At 34.8% G+C, this 18,094-nt stretch overlaps 2 protein-coding genes across 4 annotated transcripts; both read left to right on the top strand.

Moving 5' to 3' along the window:
* On the top strand, window positions 1–3,362 carry LOC109344052 (endoglucanase 24-like). The gene is made up of 4 exons (XM_019582651.1): window positions 1–457; window positions 1,727–2,026; window positions 2,173–2,334; window positions 2,436–3,362. The coding sequence occupies exons 1-4, from the start codon at window positions 41–43 to the stop codon at window positions 3,039–3,041; spliced, it is 1,485 nt and encodes a 494-aa protein (XP_019438196.1). The 5' UTR covers window positions 1–40; the 3' UTR covers window positions 3,042–3,362.
* LOC109344053 (kinesin-like protein KIN-7E) lies at window positions 7,623–16,560 on the top strand. 3 transcript variants are annotated; one of them, XM_019582654.1, is made up of 15 exons: window positions 7,623–7,637; window positions 7,798–8,035; window positions 8,244–8,333; window positions 8,438–8,538; window positions 8,624–8,737; window positions 8,823–8,904; window positions 8,977–9,044; window positions 9,128–9,193; window positions 9,283–9,407; window positions 9,494–9,830; window positions 10,148–10,249; window positions 10,368–10,509; window positions 14,387–15,015; window positions 15,454–15,755; window positions 15,955–16,560. In XM_019582654.1, exons 2-15 carry the CDS (start codon window positions 7,816–7,818, stop codon window positions 16,271–16,273), a joined length of 2,697 nt encoding a protein of 898 aa, XP_019438199.1. In that variant the 5' UTR covers window positions 7,623–7,637; window positions 7,798–7,815; the 3' UTR covers window positions 16,274–16,560. The 3 variants fall into 3 exon arrangements, with proteins under 3 accessions (XP_019438199.1, XP_019438197.1, XP_019438198.1); XM_019582652.1 differs by lacking the exons at window positions 7,623–7,637; window positions 7,798–8,035; window positions 8,244–8,333; ... (7 more) ...; window positions 10,148–10,249; window positions 10,368–10,509 and adding exons at window positions 10,953–10,968; window positions 11,129–11,366; window positions 11,575–11,664; ... (7 more) ...; window positions 13,479–13,580; window positions 13,699–13,840 and having other exon boundaries at window positions 15,955–16,273; XM_019582653.1 differs by lacking the exons at window positions 7,623–7,637; window positions 7,798–8,035; window positions 8,244–8,333; ... (7 more) ...; window positions 10,148–10,249; window positions 10,368–10,509 and adding exons at window positions 11,147–11,366; window positions 11,575–11,664; window positions 11,769–11,869; ... (6 more) ...; window positions 13,479–13,580; window positions 13,699–13,840.

The raw sequence follows: 18,094 nt of genomic DNA on the forward strand, positions 1-18,094 counted from the left end.
TACAAACCACTCCTCACAGGTAATAATAATAATAATAGTAATGGCATTTCCCAAATTCAATTTAATCTTTTTTTTCTTCTTCTTCTTCCTTTCTATGTTGCTGGTTTCAGCAACCGCACATGATTACAATGAGGCATTGTCGAAGGCGATTCTATTCTTCGAGGGGCAACGTTCGGGTTTTCTACCAGAGGAACAGAGGCAGAAATGGCGACGAAATTCTGGTCTTAGTGATGGTTGGACCTATAACATGGACCTCACCGGCGGTTACTATGACGCCGGAGATAACGTCAAATTCGGTTTTCCGATGGCATTCACGACCACAATGTTGGCGTGGAGTGTGATTGAATTTGGAGATATGATGCCTTCTCAAGAACTTAGGAACACGTTGGTTGCAATTCGTTGGAGTTCTGATTATTTGCTCAAAACCATTTCTCAACCTAACCGCATTTACGTTCAGGTTACTCTTCTTTTTCATTCACTCCTATTCTTTATTAATGGAACACTCTAATTAACAATATGATGAAGTGAGACATCATTTGGGAGAGAGTGATTCTCCTACTCATTTTGATACCAATTTATTTTCAGGTCTCTTGGTTTTCCTTTTATATGCATATTTTTAAAGTGTGATGTCTATTAATTGATTCGATTTACAATCTTTTTTGTATTAATTGAAAGTGAATAATATAATAATTGTATATAAATCTTTGCCCTTGTAATATATAAATATTACATTCATAAATCGGTTGGGATAAATATAGTTATGATGATGGGTTGTATGGAAAAATAAAAGAGAGGAATGGATAGCATGCTTAAACTTTGGACTCGTGTTTTGACTGGTAAACAAAGTCACATGCTCACTCTCTCTTTCGTGACTCTCTTCAATGTTCCCCCTTTTTTTATTACTAGCCTTCAAATACAATACCATCAATAAAATGTAATTTTGCTACATCACGTTCTTTACTTGCTACTTTAATTATTAACATGATGTCATTTCACATTTTCGTTACAAAATAATAATCATCATTCTGATCCAGACATGAAACGCATTTTAATGGTTTTCCTTGAATTTATGCTAACGCATTTTTATGAGTTTGCTTGAAATTAAGTAAATTCCTTTACTCCTTCTGATAACTTGTTTTTATTTTTGAGATTAATGGACCACTACGACATTATCCACACATACATGTATTATATCTGATGAGACCTATCATTGTTCATTGATTAGTTTGTATATCTATATTTATTATTATTCTTTTCCGTAAACTAAAAAATATAGTCAAAATTCGTGACCATGGAGTGAATATAACAGAAGCATGTGATACTTTTTGTTAACTCGTGTCCCATCGATACTGATATTTTTAACAATTTCATGATTTAGTTATTTAATTATGCACTGACAGTCCGTGATTTTCATAAGCATATAATATGTCCTTAATCCGAATGAATATACGTTACAAACGCTCCAAGGATGGCAGTGTATTCACCTTCCACTTAATAAAATGTACTATTTTATTCACACAAAAAAACATTTTGTTCTTATCTAGTACTTGTTTTTACCCCTTCTATTTTCAGTGGTATTTATTATTATTTCTTTATATATGAAAGGAGAAAAATATAATTTTTGTTTGTTTTTATTTTGTAATACTTAACATTTTAGTATTGGAGAGAATTTGTGTGATATCTAATAAATGCAATGGAGGGTGTATAACTGTATATATATATATAGGTGGGTGATCCAATCTCAGACCACAACTGTTGGGAGAGGCCAGAAGACATGGACACAAGCAGGAAAGTGTACGCTGTTGATGCACCAAACCCAGCTTCTGATGTCGCGGGTGAAACCGCGGCGGCTCTAGCAGCTTCATCCATGGCATTCCGGTCATCAGACCCTGGCTATTCAGAGACATTGCTACGAAATGCAGTTAAAGCATTTCAATTTGCTGATAGCTACAGAGGTGCCTATAGCGACAATGCTGATGTTAGAGATGGTGTCTGCCCATTTTATTGTGATTTTGATGGCTATCAGGTATTTATTTGTCAACAACCAAAGCTGCTATATAATATATATACAATAGTAATAGTAATAGTAATATATAGAATCAAGGATAGTTATGCAATTAATGTCTTATTAGATTTTGAAATATAATGTCCATTGTTGCCATATTATTATAGGATGAATTGTTATGGGGAGCTGCATGGCTAAGGAGGGCGACGCATGGTGATGATTTTCTTGATTACATTCAAAGCAATGGTAAAACGTTGGGTGCTGATGACAACATCAATGAATTTGGTTGGGACAACAAGCATGCTGGCCTTAATGTTCTTGTCTCCAAGGTCACTCTCACCATTTAATTTTGTTCATCAATATATATACACATCATCAGCAGAATGGTGCATATTTTTATTTTTCTAACAAAATTTACCAATGATTTTAGGAAGTCTTAGAAGGAAATATAGACTCTCTTGAATCGTACAAGTCCTCAGCAGAGAGCTTCCTATGCACACTTATACCCGAAACATCAAGTTCACACATAGAATACACTCCTGGTGGACTCATATACAGGCCTGGTGGAAGCAATTTACAACATGCAACTGTCATCACTTTCCTTCAGTTGGTGTATGCTAATTACTTGTCTCGCACGTCACAAACCATCAATTGTGGTAATGTCTATGTTAGCGCACAAACACTTCGCCAACGTGCTAAGAAGCAAGTTGATTATATTCTGGGGGATAACCCATTGAATTTATCCTACATGGTTGGCTATGGTAACAATTATCCGCAACGTATTCATCACCGTGGCTCCTCTTTACCTTCCATCAAAGATCATCCTCAGTTTATTGCGTGCAAAGAAGGTTCAGTTTACTTCAATTCGACCGATCCTAATCCTAATGTTCTTGTAGGAGCAATTGTTGGAGGACCCGGAGAAGATGATGTTTATGAGGATGATAGAGCTGATTTTAGAAAGTCTGAGCCTACCACATATATTAATGCACCATTTGTTGGGGTTTTAGCATACTTTGTTGCTAATCCTAATCCTTAACAAGATACTATGCATAAGTATGAAAATATCCGTGTTCCCCTTTTCCTTTGTAAATAAAAGGATATACGAGAAATTAAGTCTCTCATCTTGAGAAAAACAAGAGGGAAGAGGCTTGGTTGTGTTTGAATATATAGGAATACTATTAGAGTCTGGAGTCACCAACACTGCTCCTGAGACTTCAATTACATTATCACTACAACTACAAGGTGTATGTTTATTTCTCGATTTTGTCAAGAAAAGGAGTGAGATTGTCTTGTTGTGATGTTTGTTAACTATCTTACAGTTAGTAATAAAATCTAATTTTGTTGTGTGTTTTCAATTATACTACATTTGTTCAAACATCTCTCAACACGTTGTGTGTCATCATGTAATGTATTCTGACTAAGAGTGGAGGAGCTTTGTGAATTTAAGTATAAAATGAGTAAGAGTACTTCTATATTTGATTACTTAAAGTGTGTTAAGATCTTAATTCAAGATATTTCTTATCCTTCTTATCAGTCAATTGATTTAACTATCCACAATATATAACTAATAATTAGAAGGGAAAAATGATTTTACAGATTGTTCACATATTATACAACAAATATTATGATAAATACAGAGTGGTTCTCAAGTGACATTTCCACACAATTGTACCCTTTTGTTCAATTAAATTAAACATACAGCGAGTTTGGTTTCAGGTCTGGAACTCAGGAACCATGATTTGGGCAAAGCTAGATGATTGAAAACGTTGTCTTCCTTCTTAAAAATCAGACAAAGTGGGTGAGCCTAATGCAAGGTTGATGCATGGTGACCGAGAGGTTATGAGATTAAATTCTGAAAATCGTCTCTTTTCTTATTGGGTAAGGTTATGTAGTCTATCCTCTACATTCCCCATTAGACACTGGGGTGCCTTTCTGCTCATCACTTAAATGAATTAAGATTTAATTGTTATTATTATCTTAAAAAATTGAACCAATTATATATAATACATTATGTTACACCAAAATCTCAATTGATGCACTGGTTTGTTGATAAACACACCTAAGTACAGTGTTGCTTGAACTTATAAACTGTAATAGATCAGATGTACGAGGTACTGAGGTAGCATAATAATGTGCTATAGGTGATTTAATTTAATATTGGCGTAAATGGAAAATGTAGGAAGGATTTATGTAAAAAAGTAGATAGCATTTACTCCTCCTAGTTATATGAGACAATTTGTGTAGCAGTTGGAGAGTGATTAGTATTTCAACCACCAAAAGCCCAACTTTATTTTTCTACCAACTCATATTAATTGGTATCATGAACTTTGACAATATATATATATAGAGATCTGAAATATTTGTTAGCTTCCCTTGGTTGGTGAATGCTGTAGTCATTAATTATGACACTTTATAAAGCATTCTTTGTTATTGTTGTTGAATTAATAGAAACATGTGTTCCCCTTCCCCTCCAAGGTGAGAGGAGTACCAGGCTTGAGCCTAACCTCTTTCCATATCCATCTATTTACCATTACCGCATGTGAAGTGAGGATCCAGCTTCTGTTGTGAGATGCAACATAACCCCACCATAGAGTAATGTCATATCCTCCTACCCACAAGAATACAAGAAAGTGACACATGTAACTTGTAAATCAATCATTAATAGATAAAGGCTGGGCTGCTCTAAGTCTAACATAAGATAATGATACTTTTGAGTTGAGGAACAGAGAAATCCATAAGACCAGGGTATATGGACATTAGCAGTTAACAGTTTCCTACGGAATGGGCTTATGGAAATTTAAAGGCCCAATTAAGACCTACCAAAGACCCAACTTGTTTTTATAATTTTTTTGATCAAACCCATAGTAGTTAAATATTTTCTTCTTTCTTTTTTTGGTAAAATAGGAGGCAAGTCTTTTCTCTTCTTGTGCATTTCACCATTGACACTAGAGAGTAGAGATTCCTTTCTTCTACCTTTAATTGTTATTCCTCTCCTTTTCTTTTCTTTACGAGAAGACTCAAGTTTGAATCATTGAAAAATACAATTGTATTTTGCAGAGTACATGTGTTTTGCAAAGGAAAAAAAGGACAATAACCAAAATCAGAGTTTGTTGGAGGAATTAGTTGATGTCTCCAAATGTGACTATGAGAATCAAACATAATAGTTTAATTGAAAAGCAATCCTTACTTATGTTAGTGTATAAATAAAGGCCAAAAGGGTAATTAATTAAACCACACAAATTAACTTATTACAATGTCTCTAATAAGATATAAGGGAGCATGTAGGCCAAAAAGACTGCAACACCCAATTCACATGGCATTTCAGAAAAAGCATCAAGATATAACATAATTTACCCAAACAAACTTGGAACTCATCTTTTATCAAAGTCTCTTTACTCTCACTATGTCTAACTTTTACTTTTTCTTCAGCATCTCCCAACACTTTTGCATGTGCTATTGTAAGGGTGTTCAATCATTCAATTTTTTTTAATGAGCAGCTTCCACTTTAGAATTTACTATGGATGAATCTAATCCAAATTAATTCTAACAGAGATTTATTTGAATGAGTTTAATAATCTCAACCATTTATTATATCCAATAATCTAATATTAGAGGGGTGAACCCCATCAATCATGGACCCAAACTTAATTGGTAATTAAACTTTGCATTAACATGTTGTTGGAATATATGGTTGCTGGTAGAAGGTCAATTCTTTAAATTACTACACCAACTGAATGAACTATTCGTGCAAAGCGACTAGAAACAAGAACAGCTACAAAATTTATGATAGTATTAAATTTGAAAGTAACTAATGCAACATAATTGGAATATTTTATTAATCTTTTGTACAACATAATTTGAATATTTTATGAATAAACTTTTTCTTCAACGTTTAATCCTTAAAATAGCATTTTAAATAATGATTGAGATGCTATATATGCAGTGAAATTATGAGTATAGTGAATTCTAACCCCAAAATTGATTTGAAGGATTCTCGTATCAACTGTTTGACCTTTTGCATTCTCATATTTTACATTTGTCGGCAGCTACTATCACTTAAATCATGCCACCAATTAGGGATGCCTTCTTTTATTTTCTATATATTGATAGTATAAAAATGAATGATAAATAATATATTGAATGTACTAGTTACAAAAATGAAATATATCGACAATTCTTATAATTCAAATATTTTTCTAGAAGCTAAATTTCAAACCTATCCTTCCATATTTTTATTTAAATTTCACTTTATTAAATGGTAAGAGGATAATTAGGAAGATATAAGATAGAGAATACGAAACTGTGTCTAAATTGGACAGTAATTGACAAAGAGTGAAGAAAAAAAAATTAAACATAATGACAACTCATAAGAAATATTAATTGTGAAAACAATAATAAAAGAGGTGTCTGTATAATGTATATATAGCATTGAATCTTGATTCAACAAAACCAATGAGTTGACAGATGACGAGGCTCTTCACAAAAACTGCAGTACATTTTTATTTATAAATAAAGTAGTTAAGTTAATTTATGTTTTGTTACACTGTTGCTAAGTTATTAAGATGTGATATACGACTTAATTCAATGCCCTGATTACATCTCTATAACACTACTATGCATAAGGCAAACATGAATAATCATATACTCATGGCATATGGAGTAACACAATGTGTGAAATAGCAAATATGTACCCGATAAATAAAGGCGCTTTTGTAATTAGTATCTAATTAATTAATTGCTGCACTGTAAACTGTACTGCACAAGTCTTTTGTAAAAGGAAAAAGACATATTAATGACATTTTTTAGAAAGGGACTGCATTGTTTCCTTAGCTTGATGAGTATATTTGTTAATGATCTTATTTTGTGGACGTAATTAATATTTGCGGTAAGAGATATTATATTGTTCTTGTCCATTTGATGAAGTGGAAGAAAGTTGTTAATAGAATAAGTTTCGGTTTTATATTATATATAGTTTTAGTATGATACAAAAACAAGCGAGTTGTGATGCGTGAGATAATATGTAAAAGAGTTATGTAAATTTGGACGGCAACATTGAACTGTGATTAATTCCAAAGGTTGGTAGATAAGGTGAGAGACCAAAAAGAGGAGCAGATAAATACTCTTTCTTTCTTTCTTTCTTTCTTTCTTTCTTTCTTTCTTTCTTTCCATCTTCCATCTTCCATCTTCCATCACGTGATTCACACCTTTCTTCTTTTCCCTATTTTAACATTCATAGAAATGATTAGCTTTTTTGATGTAAAATTGATAAGGAATTGGCTTAATGCTTATGAGTTCAAATATGAATACAGATGTTAAGGTCTCATTTGTATTAGATAAGAATGGGTTAAATGGTTATAGGAAGTTGAGCATGTGGGGCATACCGCATACCTAAGTTTTTGAATGATTATTTTCAAAGTAAAAAAAGGTATTATTAATGGACTTCAAAAAGAGTGCAAGTTAATTTCAGAGACTCTCATAAGAGGGGCTAGCCGTTGCAACTACCCCAAGGCCCAGACTCAAGGATCTCACAACACACAACACACAACACAAATCTCTCTCTCTCTCTCTCTCTCTCTCTCTCTCTCTCTCACACACACACACACAGTAACCGTAAGATCTATTCTCTTTCAAGGTTAATTCCTTCTTCTTTCTCTTATTGCATATCTATTCATTAATGGATTGTTGTTTTTTAAGGGCTTAGTAATTTTATTTCCTTAACTGCCACGTATTTTACTTTAACTATATATTCCATTCTTAGGAAAGCATTAAATAACATTGTTTTGAAGTTATAGGATATTGAGTTGGAAAAAATGGGTGCTATTGCGGGGGAAGAGGTAGTGAAATGGGAGAAGATGCAAGGAGTGAGTGGTCGTGAAGAGAATATTTTAGTGTTGCTAAGGCTCAGACCTTTGAATGACAAAGAAATCAGTGTCAATGAAGTTCCAGCTTGGGAATGCATCAATCAAACTACAATCTTGTACCGCAACACGCTTCGTGAAGGTTCCACATTTCCAAGTGCTTACACTTTTGGTATGAACATGTTTATGTTTAATTGATCAATTATATTCACAACAATTTGGATCTCCAAATATGGGTTATGGTTTAGTTGATCCATATCATACAGATCTTAACATCAACAAGTTTCAAGTGTAGAAAAGATGGTAGAATTATGCTTTTATCAATGAACATGATTTAAGATAGATCATTACGATATCATTGCTCTGAATTGTGGTTGTAGACAGAGTATTCCGGGGTGACTGTTGCACAAAGCAGGTATATGATGAAGGACCCAAAGAAATTGCTCTTTCAGTTGTTGGTGGAATTAACTGTAAGTACATATTTCAATGTGGGCGATCTCTTATGATCCACATTCCAGTTTCACTCATTCTCCTTAAGGCTTTTACTGATATAAGCATGTATAAATTCTTTCAGCAAGTATTTTCGCTTACGGGCAAACAAGTAGTGGAAAGACATACACAATGAATGGAATAACTGAGTATGCAGCAGCAGATATTTTTGACTATATAAATAGGGTAATTGGACTACGAAATTATTGATTGAACTCTTGTTTATAATTTTACAAGTCTTGCTAATACAAGGTTACTGTTACTTTTTTAGCATGAAGAAAGAGCATTTGTATTGAAGTTCTCGGCAATTGAAATTTACAACGAAATTATTCGGGACCTCCTCAGCTCTGAGAACACTCCACTGAGGCTTCGTGATGATCCTGAGGTGAATGCCTTATATATATACATATATGTGTGTGTATATATATGTGTGTATATTGAATTGTTTCATGATATCTCATCACCGCCAGAAAGGACCTATTTTGGAGAAACTTACGGAGGAGACCCTACGGGACTGGGAGCATTTGAAAGAGCTCATATCTTTTTGTGAAGGTAAAGGAATTTGCGTAATTTTCTTGACATAGGTTGGTGTGTATGCTTACATTGCCTACGATATTCCTGCAGCACAAAGACAGGTAGGAGAGACATACCTTAATGACAGGAGTTCTAGATCTCACCAAATTATCAGACTGGTATTTGTCTTCTCCTTTTTGGCTTAGACCATTGTTAATATATTTTACTTGTAGACTTTGTTAATGGAGTTGTAAGGTTGCAGACAATCGAAAGTTCTGCCAGAGAATTCTTAGGTAAAAGCAATTCAACCACCCTGGCAGCTAGTGTGGTATGTTTACATGTTAAAATTCTTCTTCTTGTTCAGGACATTAAAATTTTAGTAGATTTTATAACAATTTTTGTATTATCTCTCTGCAGAACTTTGTTGATTTGGCTGGGAGTGAGCGTGCATCTCAGGCATTATCAGCTGGGTCCAGATTGAAAGAAGGTTGTCACATAAACCGGAGTTTACTCACTCTTAGCACAGTCATCCGTAAGCTTAGGTAAAAATACATGGGGATTAGACTTAAGCTGTACATGTGTAAAACTAATCAGTTTTTGTTTACTGACATCATGTTCTTGAAAGCAGTAAGGGAAGACAAGGACACATCAATTACAGAGATTCTAAGTTGACACGCATACTGCAGCCGTCCTTAGGTGGCAATGCTAGAACAGCTATCATTTGCACTTTGAGCCCTGCACAAAGTCATGTTGAGCAAACTAGAAATACACTTCTTTTTGCTTGCTGTGCGAAAGAAGTGACCACTAAAGCACAGGTTAATGTAGTGATGTCTGATAAGGCCTTGGTCAATAAACTGCAAAAGGAGGTGGAAAGATTAGAGAGTGAGCTGAGAACTCCTGGCCCTCCTTCCAACAATGGTGATTATGCATCAATGTTGAGAAAGAAAGATCACCAAATAGAAAAGGTCAAAATCTGCTGTTTGAATTCATATGATATTCACTTTGTGTTGATTGTTGTAGACATGTTTAGATAGATTTGGATCTTCAAAGATATTTAGGAATTTTTTATATATTAAACTCTCTTCCTGGTTACTCTGTTAATGAAAATACTTATGCCCAAGCCAGTTTATACATCCAAATAGCTAAGAACGGTAGCGTCTTATTTGGCATTAGATTTCTCATTTCATGTCTTAGTTATAGCTGTATTGTTGTATGCCTTTCAAGCTTGTGCATGTCACCTTTTTGTAATCCTTAGATAATCACACAAGTTTTGATTATTTAGATGGAGAAGGAGATCAGGGAGCTAATCAAGGAACGCGATCTTGCTCAATCCCGGGTTGAGGATTTACTGCTCATGGTTGGAAATTATCAGAAGTCTGGAAAGGTAGCTTATTTTTACTAATTACTGAAAATTCTATAATGTACATAAGACTCTGCCCCTAAATTTTGCGTCCTCTCCGATTACTGTTGTGCCTGCCATTAAGAATCATGTTAATTTGCAGGAAAAGGATGATACCTGGGAAGATGATAATTCAGTGTCAGAATCATCAAGCACTTATCATCCTGGTCATTCTGATGTCCGCATTAGACAATTCAACAATCCTCATTATAATGAAGAAGAAGATAGTGAAAGTACTCCTGAGGGTAAGTCGTTTCACCTCTGCCAATACTAAACTGTTAAGAATCTGAACAACAGAACAAAGTAGAAAAGAAATAGGGAAACATAATTGTGAAGGAAAGGCAGGGAATTATGTATTATTGCAGGAAAACTGAGAAAGATTTACAATAGAAGGTTCTATTGCCACAGAGCAATGCTCCTAATAGAAAGAGATACTCTCTATCCATTCTTAACAGAATTAGCTATTTCACCAAAAGATATCCCCCTCCTTCTCTCTCTTGCCTTTACATAACCGAAAAGGTGTGCATCACATTATCCTCCCTCATTTTGTCTTTTCCTCTCCCCGACCTCAGCATTTGCACATGCCCCCTTTCCCCCCTTCTAGTATAGACTTTCCACACCTTGCTCTCTCTCTCTCTCTCTCTCTCTCTCTCTCTCTCTCACACACACACACACAGTAACCGTAAGATCTATTCTCTTTCAAGGTTAATTCCTTCTTCTTTCTCTTATTGCATATCTATTCATTAATGGATTGTTGTTTTTTAAGGGCTTAGTAATTTTATTTCCTTAACTGCCACGTATTTTACTTTAACTATATATTCCATTCTTAGGAAAGCATTAAATAACATTGTTTTGAAGTTATAGGATATTGAGTTGGAAAAAATGGGTGCTATTGCGGGGGAAGAGGTAGTGAAATGGGAGAAGATGCAAGGAGTGAGTGGTCGTGAAGAGAATATTTTAGTGTTGCTAAGGCTCAGACCTTTGAATGACAAAGAAATCAGTGTCAATGAAGTTCCAGCTTGGGAATGCATCAATCAAACTACAATCTTGTACCGCAACACGCTTCGTGAAGGTTCCACATTTCCAAGTGCTTACACTTTTGGTATGAACATGTTTATGTTTAATTGATCAATTATATTCACAACAATTTGGATCTCCAAATATGGGTTATGGTTTAGTTGATCCATATCATACAGATCTTAACATCAACAAGTTTCAAGTGTAGAAAAGATGGTAGAATTATGCTTTTATCAATGAACATGATTTAAGATAGATCATTACGATATCATTGCTCTGAATTGTGGTTGTAGACAGAGTATTCCGGGGTGACTGTTGCACAAAGCAGGTATATGATGAAGGACCCAAAGAAATTGCTCTTTCAGTTGTTGGTGGAATTAACTGTAAGTACATATTTCAATGTGGGCGATCTCTTATGATCCACATTCCAGTTTCACTCATTCTCCTTAAGGCTTTTACTGATATAAGCATGTATAAATTCTTTCAGCAAGTATTTTCGCTTACGGGCAAACAAGTAGTGGAAAGACATACACAATGAATGGAATAACTGAGTATGCAGCAGCAGATATTTTTGACTATATAAATAGGGTAATTGGACTACGAAATTATTGATTGAACTCTTGTTTATAATTTTACAAGTCTTGCTAATACAAGGTTACTGTTACTTTTTTAGCATGAAGAAAGAGCATTTGTATTGAAGTTCTCGGCAATTGAAATTTACAACGAAATTATTCGGGACCTCCTCAGCTCTGAGAACACTCCACTGAGGCTTCGTGATGATCCTGAGGTGAATGCCTTATATATATACATATATGTGTGTGTATATATATGTGTGTATATTGAATTGTTTCATGATATCTCATCACCGCCAGAAAGGACCTATTTTGGAGAAACTTACGGAGGAGACCCTACGGGACTGGGAGCATTTGAAAGAGCTCATATCTTTTTGTGAAGGTAAAGGAATTTGCGTAATTTTCTTGACATAGGTTGGTGTGTATGCTTACATTGCCTACGATATTCCTGCAGCACAAAGACAGGTAGGAGAGACATACCTTAATGACAGGAGTTCTAGATCTCACCAAATTATCAGACTGGTATTTGTCTTCTCCTTTTTGGCTTAGACCATTGTTAATATATTTTACTTGTAGACTTTGTTAATGGAGTTGTAAGGTTGCAGACAATCGAAAGTTCTGCCAGAGAATTCTTAGGTAAAAGCAATTCAACCACCCTGGCAGCTAGTGTGGTATGTTTACATGTTAAAATTCTTCTTCTTGTTCAGGACATTAAAATTTTAGTAGATTTTATAACAATTTTTGTATTATCTCTCTGCAGAACTTTGTTGATTTGGCTGGGAGTGAGCGTGCATCTCAGGCATTATCAGCTGGGTCCAGATTGAAAGAAGGTTGTCACATAAACCGGAGTTTACTCACTCTTAGCACAGTCATCCGTAAGCTTAGGTAAAAATACATGGGGATTAGACTTAAGCTGTACATGTGTAAAACTAATCAGTTTTTGTTTACTGACATCATGTTCTTGAAAGCAGTAAGGGAAGACAAGGACACATCAATTACAGAGATTCTAAGTTGACACGCATACTGCAGCCGTCCTTAGGTGGCAATGCTAGAACAGCTATCATTTGCACTTTGAGCCCTGCACAAAGTCATGTTGAGCAAACTAGAAATACACTTCTTTTTGCTTGCTGTGCGAAAGAAGTGACCACTAAAGCACAGGTTAATGTAGTGATGTCTGATAAGGCCTTGGTCAATAAACTGCAAAAGGAGGTGGAAAGATTAGAGAGTGAGCTGAGAACTCCTGGCCCTCCTTCCAACAATGGTGATTATGCATCAATGTTGAGAAAGAAAGATCACCAAATAGAAAAGGTCAAAATCTGCTGTTTGAATTCATATGATATTCACTTTGTGTTGATTGTTGTAGACATGTTTAGATAGATTTGGATCTTCAAAGATATTTAGGAATTTTTTATATATTAAACTCTCTTCCTGGTTACTCTGTTAATGAAAATACTTATGCCCAAGCCAGTTTATACATCCAAATAGCTAAGAACGGTAGCGTCTTATTTGGCATTAGATTTCTCATTTCATGTCTTAGTTATAGCTGTATTGTTGTATGCCTTTCAAGCTTGTGCATGTCACCTTTTTGTAATCCTTAGATAATCACACAAGTTTTGATTATTTAGATGGAGAAGGAGATCAGGGAGCTAATCAAGGAACGCGATCTTGCTCAATCCCGGGTTGAGGATTTACTGCTCATGGTTGGAAATTATCAGAAGTCTGGAAAGGTAGCTTATTTTTACTAATTACTGAAAATTCTATAATGTACATAAGACTCTGCCCCTAAATTTTGCGTCCTCTCCGATTACTGTTGTGCCTGCCATTAAGAATCATGTTAATTTGCAGGAAAAGGATGATACCTGGGAAGATGATAATTCAGTGTCAGAATCATCAAGCACTTATCATCCTGGTCATTCTGATGTCCGCATTAGACAATTCAACAATCCTCATTATAATGAAGAAGAAGATAGTGAAAGTACTCCTGAGGGTAAGTCGTTTCACCTCTGCCAATACTAAACTGTTAAGAATCTGAACAACAGAACAAAGTAGAAAAGAAATAGGGAAACATAATTGTGAAGGAAAGGCAGGGAATTATGTATTATTGCAGGAAAACTGAGAAAGATTTACAATAGAAGGTTCTATTGCCACAGAGCAATGCTCCTAATAGAAAGAGATACTCTCTATCCATTCTTAACAGAATTAGCTATTTCACCAAAAGATATCCCCCTCCTTCTCTCTCTTGCCTTTACATAACCGAAAAGGTGTGCATCACATTATCCTCCCTCATTTTGTCTTTTCCTCTCCCCGACCTCAGCATTTGCACATGCCCCCTTTCCCCCCTTCTAGTATAGACTTTCCACACCTTGGGCCTATTTGCATCATGTAGCAATCTGTTTTGGGTGTCACTTGTGCCCACTCCTATGTTTGCAGATCCAACATAAACATTATGATACTCTGATAAAAATAATGCCACTATACAGTAAAACAGCACTGGATCTAGTCATTATTCACCTGTTAACCTTTGCTTGTGCAGAATACCCAGAGGAATACTGCAAAGAAGTTCAATGTGTTGAATTGGAGGAATCTAGTAGAGATGAGTTAGAATATCCTGTTCCATCAACAAGTGACAATGGGGTGTTGGTATTACCATTATCTGGAGAAGAAAATGTAACAAGTCAGGAAATATTGACTCCTGTGGATGAAGAAATGGAAGACAGGCAATTCCAAGCCAATTCAACATACAGTGTGCTGGAGCAGAGACTCAATGATGTACAATTGAGTATTGATTCCTCTGTAGGTTCTTACCCTGATGAGCAATCTCCACAGGCCATATCATCAACAATGTCAAATTTTAGGAATCTTAAATTAACAAGGAGCTGGAGCTGTAGGGAACATTACATGACTGGTTTCAGTACTCCACCCAATGGTTTTGGACAAGGCTTCCTTGGAAAACAGGACAGTTTCCAGAGAAAGTTCCTTCCATTAACTGTTGGTGCTTCGTCAAGATTGTCAATGAATGGTTCTGCATCTTCTGTGGATGATTCAAAATCCAGCAGTATTAGAACATCTGCTAATGAAGACATTACTAGCATCCAAACTTTTGTTGCTGGGATGAAGGAAATGGTCAAACATGAGTATGAGAAGCAGCTCGTTGATGGTCAGGTGCGAATGAATGAATCATTTCAACTGCCTTCTTGAATCTTAAATTTTAAGCAATAAAATGATAGGTCTGTTAATTTTATCTGAAGTCTTAAATTATTCGTATGCTGCTTACTGTTTTCTGAAAAGGGCTAATTATTCAACACTGACCATTTGTCTATACAAATGTGATTATGTTATATTGGGCTACTGTTTACAATTATGGCTTCAGAGTAGGTAGTTTTATTGTGGTCATTTTTGTTATTTTACCCCTTCTCGATATCTTGCATGAAGTTCTTCCTTGTCATTAGCAATAGTGGGAGAATGTTGAACTTCTACTGTATCAAGACATAGTGATACTTGTAGCTACATGAATAAGGTGTAACCTGTAGTTTGTGTTTACTATTCAAGTAATGTTTCATTATAAAACTTGACACGTGATGCTTTTGGCCAAACTTGTAGGATCAGCATATGTTTGGAAAGAATGTAAGAGATGTTGGTGTAAATCCGATGTTAGAGTTAGAGGCACCTCCCATAGAATGGCCTTTGCAATTCAAAAAGTTGCAGGAAGAGATATTTGAACTATGGCAAACCTGCAGTGTATCATTGGTCCACAGAACCTACTTCTTTCTTTTGTTCAGTGGTGATCCAACAGACTCTATTTACATGGAAGTGGAGCTTAGAAGACTATCTTTCCTCAAAGAAACCTTTCTCAATGGAAATCACTCAATGGAGGATGGTCAGATAGTCCCATTAACTTCAAGGTTCTCTCTTTTCTCTGTTACTTGTGTATTTACTACAATAACAACAAAAACAAACGAATCTTTTCTCACTAGGTGTAGTGAGCTACATGGATTAAATGTTGTCACAATCATGTCATTTCATTGCTTGTGCATTATTTTGAGATATGCTATTTGGTCATGTATACCTGATTTTGACATACGATTTTTATGGGGGAAACAGTGTGAAGGCTCTTCGCCGGGAGAGGGAGACACTTATTAAGCTTATGCAGAAAAGGCTATCTAGTGAAGAGAGGAAAAGTGTGTTCAAGAAGTGGGACATTCCATTGGATTCGAAGCGTCGAAGGATGCAGCTGGCTTACCGGCTATGGAGTAACACAGATATGAACCACATCACCGAGAGTGCTGCAATCGTGGCAAAGTTAGTAAAGTTTTCAGAGCAGGGTAAGGCTCTAAAGGGAATGTTTGGGCTTAGTTTCACACCTCAGTGTTCACAAGGGAGATCATATTCTTGGAGAAGTAGAAGAGCGTCTCTCTATTAGGCCCCTACATTTATTATGTACAGAGCTAGCACTAATTTATAGCATGAAATGATTTTCCTGATTTTGTTGTCCCATTAAACACGTCATTATCCATATTATTGAGATTTGATAAAGTTTTACTTTAGTCATCGACTACCTAAACTCCGACCTCATGTAGTTGGACTAAAGAATGATTTTTGTTGTACCACCAAAAAATGTTATTATGTAAGTAGAGTGGTTTGTTCATTTTGACTTGAATTTGTTGGCAGTTCTCGTCACCTAATGAAACAGAGTTGTATACCTTTTTATACTACAGAGTTCAACCGGACTGTGGCATTATTCATTATAACATATGCATATAAAAAATCATTGTTTATTGTCTAGGAATAATTTCAAACTAGTTTAATCCTTGGTCATAATTATATGGGCATTTTTTTCCTTCTTTCTCTATGTAATGCATATGCTGTCTTTTTTGTTTTTATACAATTCCATCTTATAAATTGAATGTATGTTTCTTCTTACACTTCATTGATTATTACATTTTTATCTCACTTTCTAGGTGCTAGAAAAGTATTCAAGTGTATTTCGAAAGGATGAAAATTATAATTTATTTATTTTAAATAACTTTGATACTCTATAAACATGTAACAATAAAATATCGGATATTAACAATAATAAATACAAATACATGAAAATATTGAAGTATCAATGCTTCATTGTTCACAAACAATCAAAAGACTAATTTGATTAGGGATTGAATTCTTAAGAAAGAATGGGTGACTGTACTTTCATTGATCAAATGCAAGGTCTTATATTTCATTGATCAAATGCATGGTCTTATATTTCATTGATCAAATGCAAGGTCTTATATTTAAGTGATCAAATGCAAGGTCTTTTTAATATGGAATTATTAGCAGTTAAGTTAAATCTTAAATCAACACACTTTTAAAATATTAAATATCAACTTTAAGTCGAAGCTTTTAAACAAATTATGTGATAATTTCATACCTATGATTTTTTTAACATGTCAAAAAAAACATCAAGTTTGATTTGTTTAAATAAAATATCAAAGTTGGAGTAGTCATTCTTTTCCTAAGTCAATCATAGGCTTTAATTGCTCGGCTCCTGTCGTCTCATTTATTTTTTATATGTATTTTCAGGGGGAAATATGTATATAAAAAAGATAAAAATAAATAATACAATATATAATATTGAAATTTTAATGTATAAATAACGGAGTTTAACACAAAAAATGGCATCAGTGGGATATCATTGTTCATGATTTAGTGAAGAAGAACCGAATAGGTGAATTAAAAAAATGTCTTGAGTGAATTCAACGGAGTTTAATACAAAAAGTCCCCCTGTTAATTTGCAGCTACGTTATTCAATTGGTTCTGATTACCCAAAATACATTTAGAGCAGAATCAACAACTAATCCTAGCAGAGAAAGCAATCATTGATTTGAATATATCTATGCTATTTTACATAAACTAGCATTCAGGAATGAGGACATAAATAAGTCCAACTTCAAACACTTAAATTTCACATCTAATATTTTCTTCAATGAAGTATTACTATTATTATTGAATGCGAGTAGCTAAATGAAAAGCGCATAAAGTTGAAGGAAATGGAATTGAAAGAGAAGAAGATATAAAATCAAATGAGTTTGAAAGGAAGAGGCCAAGGAGTAGATCTAGGAACTTCAACCTTATCCTTGATGCGTTCAATCATCTTCTCTCTCTTAGGTCGTGAGTTTCCGTATGATCCTTTGAATCTCTTCCCTTTCTTTGTCTTCTTGTCTCCACGTCCGCACAATATTGGTACCGATCCTATTTCAGATGG

Source organism: Lupinus angustifolius, chromosome LG03 (assembly GCF_001865875.1).
Source record: "Lupinus angustifolius cultivar Tanjil chromosome LG03, LupAngTanjil_v1.0, whole genome shotgun sequence".
In the NCBI taxonomy this organism is placed as follows: Eukaryota; Viridiplantae; Streptophyta; class Magnoliopsida; order Fabales; family Fabaceae; genus Lupinus; species Lupinus angustifolius.